Source organism: Delphinapterus leucas, chromosome 1 (genome assembly GCF_059928025.1).
Source record: "Delphinapterus leucas isolate spDelLeu-1000000601 "Yukka" chromosome 1, BTC_Dleu_Yukka2, whole genome shotgun sequence".
NCBI classification, from domain to species: domain Eukaryota; kingdom Metazoa; phylum Chordata; class Mammalia; order Artiodactyla; family Monodontidae; genus Delphinapterus; species Delphinapterus leucas.
Window position 1 is genome coordinate 79,262,139 of NC_143129.1, and position 21,143 is coordinate 79,283,281.

The following is a 21,143-nucleotide window of genomic DNA, read 5'->3' on the forward strand; positions in this document are numbered from 1 at the left end:
TAGGACCGAGGGTGGGACGGGAGCGCGCCCCAGACTTCAGGGGTCAGTGTCCTGCGGCAATGGTTGGTTGGTGAGAAGCCGCCTGGGTGCAAGGGGCCCTCCCAGCCGCCAGGGGTCGCGCTACAGGCGGTCGGGCGCTGGGCAGGCGCTGCCAGGGTCACGGCCGCCGGCCCGGGAGGTTGGGGGGAGCCGCGGCGCCCGCGGTCCGGGAGGGGGGAGGGGGGGTGGGGGGAGCAGAGAAAGCGGGGCGCGCGGAGGAGCACCCGGCCCCCAGCGCAGCGGGAGCCGGAAGGGCCGTGCGGCGCGAGCGAGCGGCGCGGCAGCACAGTCCCCGCGTGGCGCAGCGCAGCGGGGACGCTGGGATCGCCCGGATCTCCCTCCACGGCGCCCCGCGCCCCGGCGCCCTCGGCCGCTTCTTCTTCCTTCACTCGTCGCCCCGGCGGGAGCGGCGCCCGAGTCGGGTGCGACATGTCCGGGGCCGGGTAGCCGCGCCGCCCGCCGGCCAGCCAACCCGCCTTCCGAGCCACCCGCCCGCGGGCCGGCCGGCGGGGGAGTCGCGGGGCAGGCAGGTAGGGGCTGGACCGGGCGGGGCGGCGGGCGGGGAAGGAAGGGAGGGAGCGCTGGCGGGGCGGGGGCTCTCCCCCAGCTGTTCTCCGGCGCTGCACATCTGGTTCCGGTTCCTCTCTCCTGGGGAAGTGAAAGTGGAGGGGAGGGCGCAGCCCGGAGTTAGCTAGCAGCGCCCCGGCGCCCTGCACCCCTCCTGCGCCCGCGGGTCCTAGAGCTCGAGCACCCCTCCCTTCGCTCGGGTCACGCGGCGGCCGGCGCTGCTGCCGTCACGTCTCCGGCCGCCTGCGCGCCCGCTCCTCTCTGCCCTCCTGCCCCTTCCTCAGCCTCCTCCCGCTCGGCGCGCCCTCTGCCCCAACGCGAACTTCCCGCCGCCCGGCTTGTGGGCGTTGCGACCCGGAGTGGCGCCCCTGCCCCTTGCGTTCCCCAGGGAGAAAGGGCTGCCTTCTGCAGGACTCTTCCCTGGCTCGGTGAGGAGAGGCCCGGGTGCGGAGGTCCTGCCGATGAGGGCCACTCGCTCTTCTGCTGGTCTCAACCTCATGGCTCCCGCCTGCTGCCTTGGGCATAGGGCATAGGGCATAGAGCTCCCATTCGCCAGCACGGGACGAGGCATGGGGCTGTGTCCCAGAGCTAAATCAGGAGGCTGACGCTAACTCCTGGCCTCACCTCGCAGATGTGGAGACTAAATTAAGCTGGAGTTGGTGTGTGTATGTGTGTGTGGCCAGAGGCCAGGTTAAGGAGAGCCAGCTTGGCTACTGAGATTCCTTTGCCCCCTCTTCTCTTGGCAAGGGTGGGAGGTTAGGTAGGATTGTACATCCTGGATCCAGGCTGAGCCTCCTCTGCCTTGCTCCGGGTCCTTTAGTCTAAGGTTCCAACTTGGAATGATGCTGTGTTGGCACCTTCAACGGTACCCCCCCCCAGCACACGCGCGCGCGCGCACACACACACTCACACACCCATAGGCTGGCTTCCGCTGAGCTGCAGCTTCCCCTCCACTGTTTCAGGAAGTCACCTCCCTTCCCCTCTGAAGCGGCCCCCACGCCTTCGGTCCTCAGCTGCAAGCCACCCACCAAGCTCTTTCCCAGCTTCTGCACCCTGGGGCACCCCGGGACCCTTGGGGCTCCTACTCCCTGGGGTTGGGCCATGAAGGCAGGTGAGAAGAGTTACTGAAGACCCGTTGTGGGCCTGTTTCTGTCTCTGGGCTCCATGGAGGAGGGCTTGGGGATTTCTGGGACTGTCTCCCACTCTGCTTTGGACTTAACTGGGGATACCTAAGGATCCTGGAGGTTGGAGGGCAGTGTTTTTTTTGTCAGATAGTGGAGCTAAGTTAGGAAAAAAGGACCCTTGAGTCTGGCAAAAAGACGCTTAAAGTTTGGGTTTTGTGGAGTCCTCACAAAAACCTAGAAGTGGGCTCTTTAAGAACATTAGCTGGCTCATGAGGTCCTTAGAATGTCAACTAGAATAGGAAGGCCAGAAACCCATAAAAAGACTGTAGTTGGCATGATGTCATGGCCAGAAGGAATGATGTCATTGCAGGCCATGACAGAAAAGACTGTGATCTCTGTTATGTTAGGGAGTGAAGTGGGGTGGGGTCTTTAAAAAGGACACAGAAACTATGATGTCAGAGCCCAGGTTAGCTGTGTGCGGTGGAGTGGAGTTTGGGTTCTTTGGGAAGAGGGCTGGTACCACCAAGAGGGAGGGTCCTGGTCTCTTTAAGGAGCTCTGGTGGGCTGTGAGGGCCTGGTGATGTCACAGGCGGGAGAGTTTAGGATTGGCTGACCACTGATCCTGCTTTTCCTTGAAAGGACTAGGAAGAGGAGGGAAGCAAGAGGGGGGAACTCCCTGGTTGCCATGGCAACACCAGCCTTCCTTGCTTCATCTCTCCCCCACTTGACCATTCCAGATGCAGTGAGTGAGGGGGGGGCCATGGCGGAGGAGCGGCCCCCCCGGCTGGTGGATTACTTCGTGATAGCTGGGCTTGCAGGGAACGGAGCACCCATCCCTGAGGAAACGTGGGTTCCTGAACCCAGTGGGCCCCTTCGCCCTCCCCGGCCAGCTGAGCCCATCACAGATGTGGCAGTCATCGCTAGGGCCCTGGGCGAGGAGGTGCCCCAGGGCTACACATGCATCCAGGCTTCTGCCGGGGGCCACCCCTTGGAACTCAGTGCTGGGCTCCTGGGTGGAACTCAACCAGTCATCTGCTACCGGAGGGGGCGTGACAGGCCCCCCCTCGTTGAGCTGGGGTGTGTGCACCTACCCATGCTGGCACCAAGGGAGGCTGGGAGGAGAACTGGGGTGAGGCAGGGAGAGGTAGGGGTATGGGATGAGGGATGTGCAATGGGAATGGGAAGGGAGTGGGCTAGAGGCCAGGGAGAAGGGCCTGAAGTTGTGCGTACTTAGTTCTCACACAGATTTGGGTGCATATACTAGTGCTGCTACTTGCTAGCTATGTGACCTTAGGCAGGTTATTGAGCCCCTCTGGGCCTTTTCCCTCATCTGTAAATTGGGGAAAATAATACCTCCTCATAGCGTGGTTGAGAAGATTAAGTGAGATAATCCATATAAGGGACTTAGCACAGAGTCAATAAATGGTAGCTTTTATTCTTAGTATTTATTAATGAGCTTGAGAACCATGGAAGGTTTGAGGAGTTGTTACTGATCAAGAAGTAGAGCCAAGGGCAGAAGAGGGGCACAGGATTTTGGAGGGCAGAGTTCAGCAAGAAGTGGGCCCTGGTGTTGGGGTTTGACTAGGCTGAGTAGGTAGGACTAGGTAGGCAGATCTAGCAGGACTGGGGTCTTGCTCCTCTGTATTGGACTTTTGACATCTCTTTCTGTTCTCTGTGCCAAGGGTGTTGTATGAGGGGAAGGAACGTCCCAAGCCTGGCTTCCAAGTGCTAGCTACGACACCCTACAGCCACTCAGCCAACCTGGCCCCTCCAGGCCCTGGGCACCCCCGCACCTACCTCACTTACCGGCGGGCAGCAGAGGGGGCAGGGTTGCATGCCCTGGGCATCACTGACCTCTGCCTGGTGCTGCCCAGCAAGGGCGAGGGCACGCCTCATACTTACTGCCGATTGCCCCGCAACCTCAACCCTGGCATGGTGAGTGGGGCCCTGAGCCAGAAGCTGAGACCTGCCCCATCTCTGTGTGACGGTGTGGACCCTGGGCAGAAAGGGTATCCTAGGACCGAGGCGTCTAACGGCGGGGCGGGGCCCAGAGGCGTGACTCTGGTCTTGGGGGACTGGGATTAGTGGGAGTTATAAAGACAAAGACCACGTGGGGGTGGTGGAGAAAATGAACCCCAGAAACCTTTGTTAGCTGTGTGTCTGCTTGTCTCTTGCCATTTCTGGGGCAGTGGGGCCCAGCAGTGTACCTGTGCTACAAGGTGGGCCTGGCCAAGGCCAACACGCTGGTGTATGAGGCAGGTGAGTAGCCCCTCTGTCTCTCCAACCCCTTGACCCTCTGTGTCCCTCTGCCCTGGTGCCTCTTGGCTGGTACCTTCAGTGTCCACAGAACTCACTTCCCCTTTGCCGCTTGGCCCGTCTCTGGGATCCCCTGCTTCCTTCCCCTGGAGTCTGATTGACCCTACTCCTTTTGGGTACCCCCACTCTGCCGGGGGTGCAGAGCTGCTGGGCCGCTACCCAGAGGAGGACAATGAGGCGTTCCCGCTGCCCGAGTCAGTGCCCGTCTTCTGCCTGCCCATGGGGGCCACTATCGAGTGCTGGCCTGCCCAGACCAAGTACCCCGTGCCCGTCTTCTCCACCTTTGTGCTCACGGGTGCAGCTGGTGATAAGGTGGGTGTGCAGAGTGTGGTCAGGGGTCCGGGCTCCACAGGGCCCGCCTGACTGCCCCTCTGCCCCTGCCAGGTGTACGGTGCTGCCTTGCAGTTCTACGAGGCATTCCCGAGGACCAGGCTCTCGGAGCGGCAAGCGCGGGCCCTGGGCCTGCTGAGCGCCGTGGAGCGGGGCCGGGCACTGGGGGGCCGAGCTGTGCGCAGCCGCCGTGCCATCGCTGTGCTGTCCCGCTGGCCTGCCTTCCCTGCCTTCCGCGCCTTCCTCACCTTCCTCTACCGCTACTCCGTCTCAGGCCCCCACCGCCTGCCCCTGGAAGCGTGAGCACGAGACTTCCCCGGCACTGGGAAGGGTTATGAGGGGATCTCGGGAGGCCAGGAGAGATGGACGAGATTAGGCTGGAGCTGGGGGTGGGGGGACCTGGGTGGGCAGAGGAGTGGGGATGGGGCTGTAGTGTGTGGCTGGAGAGTTGGTCCACTGCAAAAGTGCCCCTGGCTGAGAGGCTGAGTGGGGCCTGAAATCCAGGCTACACTTGCTAGCTAAGTCCTGGCCAGGGGCTGTGCAGGCCCAGAGGGAATCTCTTTTGATTTGCATAAATGCTGTACATAATGGAGGCTCTGATGGCTGACACCAGTCTCGAGGTGGATCTCAGGGAGGAGTAAGGTTCTTGTGGACAGGTGAAGGAGAAGAGCAAATGTGGCTGAATGAAGTAGACTGGGAGTCTGCCTCTGACTGGACCCCTCTCTCCCCCAGGCACATCTCCCACTTCATTCACAATGTCCCCTTCCCTTCCCCACAGAGACCCCGCATCCTGGTGCAGGTGAGAGCTGAGGCTGAGGCTGGGGCTGGATGGGAGGAGGAGAACTGCCAAGGGCTAGTCTTCACCATCCTGACCTGTGGCTCTTCTGTCTCCCAGATGTCTCCCTATGACAACCTGCTCCTCTGCCAGCCTGTATCCTCACCCCTGCCCCTCAGGTATGTGCCCAGGCTGGGGGGGCTTTGATGACCAAGGACATGGTAGGTGCCAGGCAGATGGGCACAGGTGTCGAGGTCTGTGCAGGCTGGGCCCAGGTGGTGTCTGTGCCCAGTGACTAGGGAAAGGCCTCCTGCTGACTCTTCCCCCACCTTGGCATTGCCCGCAGTGGTGCCAGCTTCCTGCAGCTGCTGCAGAGCCTGGGCCCTGAGCTGGCTGTCACGCTGCTGCTGGCTGTGCTCACGGAGCACAAACTGCTAGTCCACTCACTGCGGCCGGACCTGCTCACCAGCGTCTGCGAGGCCCTCGTCTCTGTGAGTGCTACCCTGCCCAGACTGCCTTGCCTAGAGTGTTCCTTCTGGTGCCCTGGTCCCTACCTAGATTCTCCTTACTTTTCTTTTCTTGGGGAGGGTTCCTCAGCCTTTTACCCTTGGGCACGACCTACAGGACATACAGCTTCCGTCAGGAGCTCTTCTTTGGAGCCCAACTCCCACAGCTTCTCTCAAGAGGCACCACCCCCCAGGGCCAAGGCCCCCTCTCCTGTTGCCCCTACGCCCTGCTCACTGGTCCTCACTCCCTGATGCTTTAGATGATCTTCCCGCTGCACTGGCAGTGCCCCTACATTCCGCTGTGCCCGCTAGTGCTGGCAGACGTGCTGAGCGCCCCCGTGCCCTTCATCGTGGGTATCCACTCCAGTTACTTCGATCTGCATGACCCGCCTGTGGATGTCATCTGTGTTGATCTTGATACCAACACACTCTTCCAGTAAGAGGGTTGGGTCTTGTCCAGGGGGTTTCGAGGTGGGGGGCAGGAGAGGGCTGGTGTATGCAGCGTACCTGCTCAAAAGGAGCCTCAGGCAAAACGTGGAGGAGGCTGGCGAGGAGCCCCATCACCCTTTCTTCCTTCTGTTTATCTCCCAGGAATGAGGAAAAGAAGCCCCTCTCCCCTCGGATCCTGCCCCGCAGACCCTACAAGGTTCTGCTGACTACACTGACAAACCTATACCAGCAGCTGGATCAGAGTGAGGAGCGTGGGTGGGGGTGGGAGGCTGGAAACTGTCATTGACCTTGAACCTCCAGTTTGGGGAGACCTGTGGGGAGCTGACCTTACTTGAGGAGGTTAGAGGAGTTAGGCTTTCATTTGGTGGAAGTGAGAGGAATTCAAATTCCAGTTTAAGCAAGAGGGAAGTGAATGTCACATTAATATTCCTGAATATGTCAGGGAGGTTGAGCTTGTCATTGGGGAGGCTTGAAACTGTTACCTGAAGGTAACTTTTTTTTTTGTAAATTCTTTTTTTTTTTAAATTAATTAATTAACTTATTTATTTTTGGCTGCATCGGGTCTTCATTGCTGCATGCGGGCTTTTTTCTAGTTGTGGCGAGTGGGGGCTACTCTTTGTTGCGGTGCGTGGGCTTCTCATTGCGGTGGCTTCTCTTGTTGTGGAGCACGGGCTCTAGGCACGTGGGCTTCAGTAGTTGTGGCTCGCGGGCTCTAGAGCGCAGGCTCAGTAGCTGTGGCGCACAGGCTTAGTTGCTCTGTGGCATGTGGGATCTTCCCGGACTAGGGCTCGAACCCGTGTCCCCTGCATTGGCAGGTGGATTCTTAACCACTGCGCCACCAGGGAAGTCCCTGAAGGTAACTTTTTAGTTACTATTGGTACCAGGTCTGTTAGGACCTGCCGGTGGTGGGGTAGCAACAGTGACTTCTGTGTGAAGGGCAGGGTTGAGGCAAGCCCTACGGGTGCTGGCCCTGATTCTCAGGCTGCCCTGGTCCCCAGCATATACTGGACCCGAGGAGGAGGCCTCCCTGGAATTCCTGCTGACAGACTATGAGGCAGTGTGCGGCCGCCGGGCCCGGCTGGAGCGCGAGGTCCAGGGAGCCTTCCTCCGCTTCATGGCCTGCCTGCTCAAGGGCTACCGGGACTTCCTACGCCCGCTCACCCAGGCCCCCTCTGAGGGGTCTCGTGATGTCGACAACCTCTTCTTCCTGCAGGGTAAAGGGGGCCTGTCTCTGCTTGGGGCGGGGGTCACGGGAGGGGTGGCCAGGGGCTGGGCTCCATGGGGAAGCCCAGGGGGACGAGGAATCACACAGTTTCTTGTTCCTTCACTGAGCACACGTTTTTGTGGGCACCAGCTTTGAGCTGTATGCTCTTCTGGGCTTGGAGAGGGGATAAGGGTACAAAGATGAACCAGCTGTGGCCCTGCCCTCTGGGAAGCCTTGGGCTTGGTGGGGACACAGTGACGCCTGTGGTGAGCCACCCCCATGGGCGAAACTCTCTTCCCTTGGAGACTCCCCAGTCTGAGGTCCTAGGTGCCAACAGATAAAAGGGAGGGATTCCATGGGACTGTGGTGCTGGGGTAGCTGAGCTGCTCGGCTTGGCGTGTGGTGTAGTGGTGCCAGAGGAGCCAAAGAGGGGATGACTTTGATGGCCTTGGACGCCAAGTTGGCAGGGAGCTGAGAAAAGGGTTCGGAAGGGGGTGCCTGCGGTAGGGACCCCGGGTAACCTTCCTCTCTGCCCCATTCTCATCTGTCAGGCTTCCTCAAATCCCGGGAGCGCTCCAGCCACAAGCTGTACTCCCAGCTGCTGCACACACAGATGTTCTCGCAGTTCATCGAGGAATGTTCTTTTGGCTCTGCTCGGCATGCTGCCCTGGAATTCTTTGACTCTTGTGTTGACAAGGTATTGGGCATTATCCCTTCTCTTCATGCCCTTTGCCCTCTGCTCTCCTCTTGGCAGTCTCTGTTATCCCAGGTATCAACACTCTCCATCTCATCTGTGGCAGGGATGGTGCCCCTGGAGTTACACAGGGCACAGCCTATGCAGCATACGTGACCGGCCTCATAGACGTACTGTCTTCCCATTCCTCACTCCATCCCCCAGCTCTGTCTCCAGGGCCTTGGTGGAATCTGGACCCACTACCTGCTTCCCTGTGGCTATGCTTTCCTGCGAGATGCTCATTCTCTTACCATCCTGCTCCAGGTCCACCCAGAGCAGGAGAAGCCAGAGCCAACACCCTTGGTGGAGCTGGAGGAGCTGTCAGGAAGTGAGCTCACTGTCTTTATCACACCTCCCGAGGAGCCGCCGGCGCCAGAGGGCAGTGAATCTACCCCCCAGTACTGGTGAGAGGCTCTTGTCCCCTCACTTGTTGTGAGGCCCCATGGGCTGACTTAGTGCCGACTGCTCCTGATGTTGCCTCTCTCTGCCCCTCCAGCTACGATGGGTTCCCCGAACTACAGGCTGAGCTGTTTGAGTCTCCTCAAGAGCAACCCGGGGCTCTGCCTGTGCCAGGTCCATCCCGTAGTGCCCCCAGCAGTCCTGCCCCTCGCCGTACCAAACAGGTAACCCGCAGGTGGGCCCCCCAGAGGCATCTGGCTCAGGCCAAGGGCTGCTGCTTCAGTTTCTTCATCTGTAAAATGGGTATAATAGTATTTACCCCGTAAGGTTGTTGGAAGGTTTCAGTTATGTCTGGCACATAAAAGGCACATGAAATATTAGCTCTTGTTACCACTGTCATCATCCTCATCTTGATTCTCTGAGCACTCTGGGAGACCAGGGGCTTGCTGCCTCCTCCAGGGCACCTGCCCAAGCTCAAGCTAGGCATCTCTGCTTGGGGGTCCTGGGCTGTGTGTGCAGCATCTCTCCCGCCTTGTCAGCGCACAGACCCTTCCTCAGGGAGGGTGCTGCTTCTCCCACACTATTTTAAGACCTGCCCTGCCTTGGCATTGTACTCACCCAGGTGTGTCCCCTGCCCTACCTAGGAGATGAAGATCGCACAGCGGATGGCGCAGAAGTCAGCAGCTGTGCCTGAGCTCTGGGCCCGGTGCCTGCTCGGCCACTGCTATGGGCTGTGGTTCCTGTGTCTGCCTGCCTACGTGCGGTCGGCGCCCTCCAGGGTGCGGGCACTGCAAACAGCTTACCAGGTGCTGCGCCAGATGGAGAGCCGCAAGGTGGTGCTGCCCGACGAGGTGGGCACCTGCGCCCAGTCCCAGGGGCTTGTGCAGGCATGGGAGCTGTGAGAGGGAAACTTGGTGACTATGGAAAGCAGATGGGGAGCACGGGCACAAGTTGAGAGCTCCATCACATTCACTGAATTAATGAGCGTGTTCAGGGTGTAGCAGTAGAGACTGCAGGGTGGCAGGGTCAGCAGGAAGGGTGGGTGGCTCTGAGGCGAGCCCAGGAGCTGCCAGGGGCCAGTGAAGTCTGTGAGAACTGGGGAGGCTGGAGAAGGGCGCTTGCTCAGACTTGAGGATTTGGGCTGGGAGTGAGTCCGCTCTCACGCTGCGCATCTCCTGGCCCAGGTGTGTTACCGGGTGTTGATGCAGCTGTGCTCACACTATGGGCAGCCCGTGCTGTCCGTGCGGGTCATGCTGGACATGCGGCGGGCAGGCATCGTGCCCAACACCATCACCTACGGCTACTATAACAAGGTACCTAATTTGGGGTGAAGGGGGGATGGCAGCCTGTGCCGGGTAGGTGTGTGGGAAGGATGCTGCTCCCTGACACCTGCCGCTCTCCCCTCTCCTTGGAGATTGGGCCCATACAATCCAACAAGGTCCTGTCACCATTGTCACCCATTGTGCTCCTCTAGTGCCTTAGCACCTACAGACGGTTTTCTCATACTTGGCCGCTTTGATCTTCACCCACAATACCCCTGACAAGGAGGTTGGGCGAGTACTGCTACCTCCCGATGATAGCTAATAGTGGGAGCCAATATGCCAGGCCCTGTTCCAAATACATTTTCCACATCAAATCATTTTTTTTTTTTTTCTTTTTGTGGTACACGGGCCTCTCACTGCTGTGGCCTCTCCCGTTGCGGAGCACAGCCCCAGACGCGCAGGCTCAGTGGCCATGGCTCACGGGCCCAGCCGCTCCGCGGCATGTGGGATCTTCCCAGACCGGGGCACGAACCCGTGTCCCCTGCATCGGCAGGCGGACTCTCAGCCACTGCGCCACCAGGGAAGCCCACATCAAATCATTTTATCTTTACCACAGCCCCATGAAGTGGAATGATTATTGTCCCCATCTTACAGATGAGGCCATGAGGTTGCAGGGGCTTAGTAACTTGTCCGAGGTACCACAGTGAGTAAGTTAGGGAGTTAGGAGATGCACACAGGCACGCCGATGTTTCCTGAATTCAGGCCCTTAACCATGATACTAACCTATATTTCCTGTTTTTTAGATGAGGAAACTAATGACCCAAAAAATGAACCGATTTCTTCAAAGCCCATAGTTTATAAACAGCAGAGTCTGGATCCAGGTTGTCTCCACTGCTTCTGGCTTCCTCTAGAACCCCTCAGGGTGGCAGCGGCCAACTGTCTCTTCTGGGCTCTTGTTCCCGGCTGAGCCATTGGCAGGACAGTCCTAGGCAGGATGTCTGGAGGAGAAGGTGGTCCCTGGGGCTCCAGGTCAGGCAGTTGGCGTCAGGCTGAGGCCAGGGTATGGAAGTAGGCCATCTTCACGGGCACTGTGCTTGGCAGGCTGTGCTGGAAGGCAGGTGGCCGTCTGGCACACGGGGTGGGCGCCTGCGCTGGGCCAAGCTCCGGAACGTGGTCCTGGGGGCTGCTCAGTTCCGCCAGCCCTTGAGAGAACGGCGGCAGCGGTGGCAGCGTCAGAAGCAGGAGGAGGAGGCAGAGACAGCAGCACAAGAGGCAGGCGGCTCCCAGACAGGTGGGTAGGGGCTGGTGACACGGGCAGGGGGATAGGCATGGAGAGCTGGGGCTGGCCTAGTGGCTGGCACTGGGTGTTCTCAGAGTGGATAAACTATACTTGGCTGGTAACAAAAGAGATGAAGTTCTGCCTGGGAGGAGCCCTATAAATCCAGGTCCACTTAAGGAGCTCTGTTTTGGAACTGGGGGCTGGGTTTCTAGCTGGCTGCCTTTCAATCCCCTCTCTATCTTTTACAGAGCCCTATCTGGAGCGCCCCTCCCCTACCCGCCCCCTTCAGCGCCAGACTACCTGGGCTGGGCGAAGCCTGAGGGACCCTGCCTCGCCTACGGGGCGCCTGGTGAAGAGTGGCAGCCTGGGTAGTGCCCGAGGGGCACAGCCCACTGTGGAGGCTGCCGTGGCCCACAGTGAGTGCCCTTGTCCCACACTCCAACCCTCAGCCCCGTCAGCTTCCCTGACCACTTGCCAGTGAAAGAGGGGAAGGCCAGAGCCAGGATGGACGGGTGGTGCTTTGTGGTGGGCACTGTAGGCGCTCAGGGAATCTTGCCTGGACTGTCACCATGGTGGGGGCTGTGGTGCCAGAGTCTGTACAGTCAGGAATTGTGTTTACTCAGTTCCTGGAGGAGGGGCTGGCCTCCATCTTCCCTGATTCTTTTCTGCCCTGTAGTGATAGAGGCCTTGGGGGTACTGGAACCCCGGGGATCACCTGTGCCCTGGCACGATGGAAGCCTCTCAGACCTGAGCCTGACCGGGGAGGAGCTGGCACCTGGAGGCAGCCCAGGGGACGCAGGCTCAGCCCTGAATACCCAGTCCACTGAAACCCTGCAAGGGCCAAGTGGGCGGGTGCCCAAGGCTGGCTGGCATCAGGATGAGGCCAGCACCCCCCGAAGAGGGCTGGGTGCCCGCCTCCAACAGCTGCTCACTCCTTCCCGCCGCTCCCCTGCCTCTCGTGTTCCTCCGCCTGAGCTGCCCCCTGACCTGCCTCCCCCAGCCCGCCGCAGCCCCATGGACAGCCTTCTGCGCCCACGGGAGCGCCCTGGATCCACTGCATCCGAGGTAGCCAGTGAGGGGAGGGTCCAGACACTTTAGCACCGGGAGGCCTGGGGAGGAGCTGCTAACCAGGAGTGCCCAGAGAGGGCCTTGAGGGGTGGCTGAAGCCAGCATCCTGGGTGAAGAGGAGCATGGGTGTGGCTAACTGTGCTTTCTCATGTAATGGCAGAGCTCAGCCTCTCTGGGCAGTGAGTGGGACCTCTCAGAATCTTCTCTCAGCAGCGTGAGCCTTCGCCATTCCTCAGAGCGCCTCAGTGACACCCCTGGATCCTTGCAGCCACCTTCCCTGGAAGTGAGGATAACCCCTCCCACGCAGATGTGCTTGAACACACACATACACCACACCCATTCACTCTGTCAAAGGCAGGGGTTGGGGAGGAGGTGGGAGGAGCCTGGGCTGGGATGTGAAGATGAGAGGGGCTGGGGAAGGAGCACGGGCTCCTGAGCCTAGAGGCCGAAAGGGGCCTGCTTCCTGGGGTCTCCTTGCCTGCAGATCCTGCTGTCTAGCTGCTCCTTGTGCCGCGCCTGTGATTCCCTGGTGTATGATGAGGAGATCATGGCTGGCTGGGCACCTGATGACTCCAACCTCAACACAACCTGTCCCTTCTGCACCTGCCCCTTTGTGCCCCTACTCAGTGTCCAGACCTTTGATTCCCGACCAAGGTGCCCAAAGCAGGGCGAGTGCTGTGGGTGGGGCAGGGAGGTGGAGGTCCGAGGGCTGACCCTCCTGCTATCTCGCTGCAGTGCCCCCAGCCCCAAGCCTGCCTCTGCTGGTGCCAGTGGCAGCAAAGATGCTCCTGTCCCTGGGGGCCCAGGCCCTGTGCTCAGTGACCGCAGGCTCTGCCTTGCCCTGGATGAGCCCCAGCTCTGCAACGGACACGTGGGGGTAAGGGCTGGGCCAAAGGGGCACAAGCAGTGTGTGTGTGTGTGTGTGTGTGTGTGTGTGTGTGTGTGTGTGTGTTGCCCTGTGGGTGGCCCCAGTGGTGCTGGGGAGAAGTAGGCATTGAGGGCAAGGGACGTCCCAGAAGCTGTTGGACATGGTGGCCCAGTGAGAATTGTGGCTCTGAGGATGGGGCCGTGGTACATGCCCTCCATTGCCCTCCCACTTTGTGCCTGACAGGGTACCTCCCGGCGTGTCGAGAGTGGGGCATGGGCGTATCTGAGCCCCTTGGTGCTGCGTAAGGAACTGGAGTCGCTGGTAGAGAACGAGGGCAGTGAGGTGCTGGCGTTGCCTGAGCTGCCTGCTGCTCACCCCATCATCTTCTGGAACCTTCTGTGGTATTTCCAGCGGCTACGCCTGCCCAGTATTCTGCCATGCCTGGTGCTGGCCTCCTGTGATGGCCCCCCACCTCCCCAGGTCAGTTCCCTGATATGGTCCCTGCTTCCTCATCTCCCAGCTCTGTTTCTCAGTCCTCTGTGTCTTCAGTGCTATAGAAAGAGCACAGGCTTTGGAGTTGGTTGTACCTGGTTTGACTCCCGGACCTTTCACTTCACTACTCTGAGCTACAATTTCTCATCTGTAAAATGGCATAAGCGCCACGCCCCCCCCCCCCCCCACAAAGACAGGGCTGTTGTTAAGGCACCTAGTGTAGTGCCTGGTACCCAGAGAATAATTTGTTAATGTTCATCTATTTATTGCTCTATTCACTGCACCAATATTTATTGAGCACCTTTTAGGTTCCAGGCAGAGTTTTAGGCAGTAGGGATGTAGCAGATTACAAAACAGAGTCCTTGCTCTCAACAGAGCTTGCATTCCCACGGGGAACAAGAGTTTCTTTCTCTCTTCTCTTTGGCTATGTCCTGTAATGTTCCTGTCTCTTGGAATAACGCCTGTCCATTTCCTGTCCCCTGCCTCCCACCCCATGAGCCTCTCTCCTTTATCTTGGCTCCCCGCAGGCCCCATCTCCTTGGATAATGCCTGATCCAGCATCTGTGCAGGTGCGGCTGCTGTGGGATGTCCTGACCCCTGACCCCAACAGCTGCCCACCTCTCTATGTGCTCTGGAGGGTCCACAGTAAGTCTGGTATTTGGCCTAGGATGGGAAGGGGAAGGTCCCAGACTTAGAGGGCTCAATAATCCTGGCTACCTTCTTTTTTTTCACCCAGGCCAGATCCCCCAGCGGGTGGTATGGCCAGGCCCAGTACCTGCATCCCTTAGTCTAGCATTGCTGGAGTCCGTGCTGCGCCATGTCGGTCTCAATGAGGTGCACAAGGCTATAGGGCTCCTGCTGGAAACTCTAGGGCCCCCTCCCACTGGCCTGCACCTACAGAGGTATCGTGTTCCTATCTGAGAGGTCCCTGGTCTGTCCCGGGCTCCATACCCCCTTTATCTCACTTATACCCTTTTGCCTCCACTCCAGGGGCATCTACCGTGAGATCTTATTCCTGACATTGGCTGCTCTGGGCAAGGACCACGTGGACATAGGTGAGGGAGCAGGCAGGGGGCTGAGGAGTTTAGGGATCTGGGGCCAGGTGTGGAAGCTTGGAATCCTAATATACTGACCTACCTCCACCCTCTTTCCTAGTGGCCTTCGACAAGAAGTACAAGTCCGCCTTTAACAAGCTGGCCAGCAGCACGGGCAAGGAGGAACTGAGGCAGCGGCGGGCACAGATGCCCACCCCAAAGGCCATTGACTGCCGAAAATATTTTGGAGCACCTCTGGAATGCTAGGGACCCTTAAGCTTCCTTCTCCAGCCTGGGCTGAGGAGGTGAGGGAGAATGGATTCTAGAGATAACCTGCTTCCCTGTTGCTTTCATAGAGGAGTTGGGAATAGGCTGCGAAGCATGCCGAGCCGTAGGCTCTGAATGGGGGCAGCAGGAAGAGGGGCCCACTGTTACCAAAAGTCACAATTCCCCTATCTCCAACCTGCCCTCTGTGCTCATGTTGATGTTGGAGGAGGCCTGGGGGGAGCTGGCACATCTCTGTTCCGCCTCATCCTATACCAGGAACTCCTCTCCAGGGTACCCACAGATCTGCACTGCCCTGGTCATTTTATAAGTTTTTGTTTTAAAAAACAACTAGAAAGATACACAGCTACTGAGCCTTTGCCCTGAATGGGAGGGAGGGATGTCATTCCCCACCAATGATGGTCCCGCTTCCCTAGAGTTGCCGAAGGAGCCCAAGGCTCTCCATGCCTTTCTACCTTAGTGTTTGTATTTTATTTTAAGTTATTTATTCTGGAGCCACAGCCCCCTTGCTTATGAGGTTCTTATGGACAGTGAGAAAGAGAAGGGAAATGGGCCTGCGTGGTCCAGTGGTTTGTAGCTCCTTGAAAGTTAGGAGGTGGGAGCTAGAGGAGTCCCAGGCTCCCCTTAGGAAAAACTGGTACCCCTCTAGTCCTGATCCTTTCTGTCCACTCCACCTTGGGGAATGCTTCACCCACCCAGGGCCCTGACTGTGCAATAAGGATTGTTCCTTGCGAAGTTTTGTTGGATGTAATATAGTAAAAGCTGCTTCTGTCTTTTTCCTTCTGCCTCCTGTTCTCTGAGTCTGGGATAATGGTGGGGGATACCTCACTTTTTCTCCTGGCTGCACATCCTCCTTTCCACCTTTGCATCCCTTGCTGCCTTCAGGCACGCACTGCTTTCCCTGACCGGGTCTGGTTCTGGTCCCTTGGGGCACAGGGAGTTCTTGGAGCAGGAGAGGGGTGAATCCGGTGCTGGCTATGGTGGTGCCAGTCTGTGTGGTACTTCCGGCCCTCCCACACAATCACCCCCTTGTCCCTCATCTGTACCCCACACAAAGACTCCATTCTCTGGGGGCCCTGAGCTCATCTCTGCCTTCTTTCCTCTCCCCACAGCTTCCCCCTCCCAACTTCTCCAGTACCTCCACAGGGCAGCTCTCACGCATCCTGGGAGCCCTGGAACTCATTCTAGGCCTCCTTAGTTGCTTTAGTTGAAGGCAGTACTCTTCCAACCAGGGACTCAACCTGGGGACAGCACCAGGAAGACAGGGGCAAGGATTAAGGGGCTCACTGCGTGTGGGCGCCAGGCATCCAGGCATCATTTTTCTAATCCTTTTGGTCCACTCGGAGTTCTCCCTTTCTTTCCTATATAATGAAATAAACACAGGAAACACTCCTAACAGAGCTGCAAGATCAATTACCAAAGGGAATTAGCCAACAAAACAGAAATATCTTGGGGAAGGAGGGCAGGAGTGTCAATGGAGGAAATAACTTACATGAGCCTCTAGCGCAAATTCCTGGGGGTGGATATCGGTGGATGAAGAGAGCCATACTACTTCTGAATTCTGGGACCTTCAAGCCAGAAGATGCGTCCCCATCCTAACTTGAGCAGTGTCCTAAAGGAGCTGAAAAGGAGGGGCTTAGGAAATGCCATCTGTTTTTGCCAGGGACTAGGAGATGCCTTCTTCAGAGGGGAACCCTCATGTCACCCCAGGTTCTGATCAGACCTCACTCCCTAGAGTCAAACTTTCCCTGTATCATCCCCAACAACCTTCTGCAAAGTTGAGTGACTTCCTTCCTGAAAACATAAGTTTCTGTTGAGTGTAGCATGCCCAGCTGTGCACTGAACCATCTGGAATTATAGAGCGAATTTTGGGGCTCAGTCCCTACCTCAATAGAGCATACAGCCTTCCTGGTCTAGAGTGCCCCAATGATGACTCTGCCTCCCAGCTTATGCTTCTCATTTTTCAACAGGCCTGTAGTCAGATGGGTGGAACTACAGAATTCTTTAATCGCGAGAGAACCTGGGGATTCCAATAGCAAAGTACTCACCACAGCATCTGACATCTCTGTCCTGTGGCTTAGGGAACTGTATGAGGGGCAGGATAAGTCCAAATTACCTGGCCCCATTTCTCTTCCCTGACTTTAGAGTGTGTAGGTTCGAGTATGACAAATTTTAGTTAAATCTTGTCTCTGGCACTTACTAATTTTATTACATCAGACAAGTTACTTAACTGCTGTGCCTCAGTTTTTCCTCATCTGCAAATTGGTGAGGCTGTTCAAAGATTAATTATATAATCTACATAAAGTGCCAGACACACTCAATAAATGTTAGCCACGAAAAGAAAATGAACAGGCAGAGCCTGCATAGGGCAAAGCCATGTCCACTACACCAGTGGCCTTGCTTACCTGTCTGTCTTGGAGCTTGATCGCTCCAGATTGAAAGTTCCCCCTCCACGGCCTGATCTTAATTTTGCTGAAAGGCATTTTCTCAGGCCTCACTAGTATCTTCCTCAGGCTAGTATCTTCCACCACTGTGTTTCTCATATCCTTGCAGCCCTTGAAGAATGGCCCTTCAGACAGCAGAGAGTGCCCTGGACTGATAATGGACAAAGCAGCAGGTTAGGGAAAGAGGGCTGTACCTTCCATGAGGGCAGTGACTTTGTCCCATTTACTGTATATCCCCAGCACATAGAAGAGTATCTAGTCACATAATAGGTCTTGTATCGTGTGTGAAATAACCGAGCCAGTGAAGGAATTAAAATGACATAATTTTCAGTGTGGTAAAAGACAGGTACTACAGGTAGAATACCAATCGAAGCTGAATTTTGAACTAAGAGGGTGAAATTGTTGGAAAAGTCAGGAAAATTCTCGTAATAGTTAATATTATGTTTACTGAGTACTTACTATGTGCTTAGCACTATCCTGAGCTTTTTTTAAAAAAAATATTTATTTGTTTGCACCAGGTCTTAGTTGTAGCAGGCGGGCTCCTTAGTTGCAGCACATGGGCTCCTTAGTTGCGACTCGTGGGCTCCTTAGTTGTGGCATGCAAACTCTTAGTTGCAGCATGCACGTGGGATATAGTTCCCTGACCAGGGATCGAACCCAGGCCCCCTGCATTAGGAGCATGAGGTCTTACCCTGTGCCACCAGGGAAGTACCCCTCTGAACATCTAAAATGTATATTTTATAATCCTCACCATTACCCTATGAACTGGGTACTCATCAAGCATTCCCATTTTAAAGATAGGGAAAGTAGGGCATAGGAGCTAGAGGTTAAGTAACTTGCACCCAAATCACACAACTGGTAAGAGATCCAAACCCAGACAGTTGGACTCCAGAGACCATGTTCTTGGAAAGAGAAGGTGTTTTATCCACTTTATAATTGGGGCATGCCTCTGCATATGTGTGCGTTCGGGGGCCCACCTGTATTTTTGTGGACATGTCCTTCATTAGTTTCATTTCTATTGCACAGCATGACTTCTAAATGATTCGAAAAAACACATTCTAGTGCTTCTGGAGCCAGTTATTTCTGGGTTCAAACCACTGCTTAGTCACTAATTAGATGTATGACCTTTTCAAGTTCCTTAGCCTCTCTGAACCTTTTTTTTTTTTTGCGGTACGCGGGCCTCTCACTAACGTGGCCTCTCCCGTTGCGGAGCACAGGCTCCGGACGCGCAGGCTCATTGGCCATGGCCCACGGGCCCAGCCGCTCCGCGGCATGTGGGATCCTCCCGGACCGGGGCACGAACCCGTGTCCCCTGCATCGGCAGGTGGACTCCCAACCACTGCGCCACCAGGGAAGCCCCTGAACCTGTTTCTTTTTTTTTTTTTTTTTTTTTTTTTGAACCTGTTTCTTGATCTACCTGGATTCAAATTTCAGCTCTGCCACTTACCATGTGTAACTTTGGGCAAGTCATTTGATCTGTACCTCATTTTCCTCATCTGTAAAATGGGAATAACAGCATCTACCCCACAGAGTTATGAGGAATAAATAAAATAACACACGCATAGCTCTTAAAAGAATAAATAAGGATGCATATATAGCACAATGCCTCAGTCTCTTTTCCCAAAACGTTAGCTATTATTATTCCTTCAACACACTGACTCTGATACTTGGTCCCTATCCTCAGATGCTCAAGAACAATACTTGTGGTAAGTGCTCGAGAAACGCTGAGAGTTTAGGTGGGCCTAACTGCTTTGGGGAAGTAGGGAGGCTAGCAGGAGTTGGGCCTTGAGTTAAGTGGAGTCGGTGGAGTGGAAGGCTGTTTCCCTCACTGTGAACCTGACCAGACCAAGAGATCCCGAGAGGAACTGCGAGGGCTCTGCACGGCGTAATTTCTCAGCAATTTGGCTAGCTGCCTTTTTTTCTCCTGTCGTGGTTCAGTCACGACAGGACCATGCTGGGATACAATGAACACCAGGAAGCTCAAGGCCTTTGGCAGATGGAGACAGGCCACGCCCCAAATAGACTGCAAGGCCTGAGCGCCTCAAGCTACTTCTATCGTGAAATTTCTGGATTCTGTCGGGATGAAACACCATCCAACACAGAGCCCAGCGCCGTTCGCCAGTCTCCATCTTTAGAATTGGAAGAATGAGAACAGGCCAAAGGGGAATCCCGGTTTTGGGATACTGGGGTACGGCGGCTGCCTGGGGACCAAAACGTCTCTAAGGTAAAGTTGCAGCCTGAAGCGATTTTTTGACCCCCGACACTTAATGGGCTGCTGAAGACCCGGATGTGTCTGGGACTGGCCGAGGTACCCATTAACGCGCCCCCGCTAGACCATCCCCCTCCTCCGTTTACGATTGGGTCTTAGGTACGCCAATCATCACTTCTCCAGCCACTCACTCTTCAAGGGTGGGGTGTAGCCCCGGCATCCTGTCTCCTATTGGTATGGCCGAGAAGAGGAGGGCGGGGAGGCCGGCTCAGGTCGCCCAATGGGCGTCGTGGCGTGTGGGAAAGGCGGAGTCGAGGCGCTTGGCAGCTGCCCAATCAGCGTCCTTGTTTGTGTGGTGCCGCCGCCGCCGGTGCAGCCGCCGCCGCCGCCGCTGCCCCCGTCTGTACCGCAGTGTCTGCTCCGCCCGCCCGCCCGGGTCCGGCCCGCCCCCCTCTCCCACCCCCGCCCCCGGTCCCGTCAGCGGGGTCCGGAACCTACTGTGCCGTCGCCTCTTCCTTTTTCGACGCCGCCGCCGCCGCCTGGGGAGGCGAGCTAGCCGGGAGTTACACCGCCACCGCCAGGTGAGGAGCTTTGGCCTAGGCCAGCCTGGCCGCCCGCCCGCCCGGGGGCGGTGAGGAGCGAGGAAGGGAGGGAGGCTGGGAGGAGGCGGTGGTGGCGGAGGTGGGGGAAGGGAAAGGTGGAGGGGCGGGGGGAGGGGAAGCGCCCGCGAGCCGACGCCCGCCCGCGCGCCCCCGCCTTGCGTCCCCCTCCCCCCACCCCGGCACCGCGCGCCCCCGCCTCGCGCTCCCCCTTCACCTCATCCCCTCCCCCCGCTCCGCGCGCGCGACCCGGTCTTTCACTTCGGCCTCGCGCGCCCCCAGCTCGTGTCCCTTCATTTCTTCTCCTTTTACTCTTTCTCCCCTCCCTCGCGCCCCGTTTCCCCCGCCTTCCCCGCTTTCACTCACTGCCTCAGGCCCGCCATGCTCCCCTCCTTCCTCTCTAGCGCGCCCCCCCTTAACTCTCTCCACCCCCAGTGGTGCCCTCAGGGTGCGGGGGCCGCTCCCTGCTCTCAGTCTTGTGTTTGCTGGCGGTTGGGACAAATGGGGGATCCTTAAGGGTGAAGGAAGCACGGGATGATTACCTTTCTTAAGGCGAAGGGATCTGGAACGCAGAACCTTACTCCTTTATTTCATCGTCCACCGTTCCCTCGTCCTCCCTTAGAAGGGAATTGTCTAAGCCTGTGTGGGTACTTGTCTTCTGTAGGGACTAAACTACCCCTTTCTTCAGCCGGGCTTCTGGGACCCACTGGATCTGTATCCCAGTTCAGTGCCTGAGGGTCGATGGAACTAGAACTTACCTTTTACTAAACCAAATCCGGACTTAGAGTACTTTTTGCCTCCCTGCTCTAAGGAGCTAGCCACTCCTATGAGTGCAGAGCTTTCGGTGCCATTCGCCGGCCCAGGCACTTTCCCCCGTCATAAAGGTATGGTAGCCTCTTTGGATTCTTCCCTAGCATCAACTTCCCTCCACACACAAGGTGTTCATAGGGCTGGCCCTGAAGTGGAGATGGAGGCATTGATGGTGGGTGGGTGGCATGTGGATGCTAACTGAGCTAGCTATCAGCCTTTTCTGCTGCTGTCATCTGGAGAATCAGGTAGCCTTCCGAGAACCAGTTTTCTCATTTCTGATAAATGATTATTTAGAGGGCTTTTGTGTGCGTGTTAAGAGAGCAGGGAGATGCTTAACGTAGTGTGTTTCA

The 21,143-nt window shown here is 57.1% G+C and overlaps 3 protein-coding genes and 1 long non-coding RNA gene across 11 annotated transcripts in view; 2 read left to right on the forward strand and 2 right to left on the reverse strand.

The window, feature by feature from the left end:
• Window positions 1-157: 157 nt before the first annotated feature.
• Window positions 158-1,177, reverse strand: LOC149750609 (uncharacterized). Its single transcript, XM_089907646.1, is given in 4 exon segments — window positions 158-217; window positions 219-641; window positions 643-687; window positions 911-1,177. Coding segments are annotated over 4 exon segments (795 nt in total).
• DENND4B (DENN domain containing 4B) lies at window positions 247-15,510 on the forward strand. 6 transcript variants are annotated; one of them, XM_022559707.3, is made up of 29 exons: window positions 457-569; window positions 1,569-1,717; window positions 2,468-2,807; window positions 3,413-3,665; window positions 3,920-3,989; window positions 4,189-4,358; window positions 4,431-4,675; window positions 5,109-5,175; window positions 5,272-5,330; window positions 5,498-5,642; window positions 5,918-6,093; window positions 6,249-6,349; window positions 7,106-7,321; window positions 7,863-8,008; window positions 8,309-8,448; window positions 8,541-8,667; window positions 9,088-9,294; window positions 9,628-9,756; window positions 10,807-10,996; window positions 11,233-11,400; window positions 11,661-12,052; window positions 12,213-12,335; window positions 12,537-12,706; window positions 12,788-12,929; window positions 13,164-13,400; window positions 13,940-14,057; window positions 14,149-14,314; window positions 14,403-14,467; window positions 14,568-15,510. In XM_022559707.3, exons 2-29 carry the CDS (start codon window positions 1,708-1,710, stop codon window positions 14,711-14,713), a joined length of 4,518 nt encoding a protein of 1,505 aa, XP_022415415.1. In that variant the 5' UTR covers window positions 457-569; window positions 1,569-1,707; the 3' UTR covers window positions 14,714-15,510. The 6 variants fall into 6 exon arrangements, with proteins under 6 accessions (XP_022415416.1, XP_022415415.1, XP_022415414.1 ...); XM_022559706.3 differs by having other exon boundaries at window positions 11,661-12,049; XM_030759553.2 differs by lacking the exon at window positions 457-569 and adding an exon at window positions 938-1,034.
• LOC149750610 (uncharacterized) lies at window positions 9,731-18,565 on the reverse strand. The gene is made up of 3 exons (XR_016393810.1): window positions 17,137-18,565; window positions 16,224-16,352; window positions 9,731-16,092 (listed from the first exon to the last, which is right to left on the reverse strand). It is a non-coding gene; the product is annotated as an uncharacterized LOC149750610 (long non-coding RNA).
• Window positions 18,566-19,757: 1,192 nt separating this feature from the next.
• Window positions 19,758-21,143, forward strand: part of GATAD2B (GATA zinc finger domain containing 2B) — a 79,421-nt gene continuing 78,035 nt past the window's right edge. The window contains exon 1 of one of the 3 annotated variants that reach the window (XM_089914958.1): window positions 19,758-19,965. The gene's annotated coding sequence lies outside the window, so the exon portion shown is untranslated. The remainder of the gene's footprint in view (window positions 19,966-21,143) is intronic. The other 2 variants (XM_089914948.1, XM_022559778.3) reach the window with 2 other exon arrangements.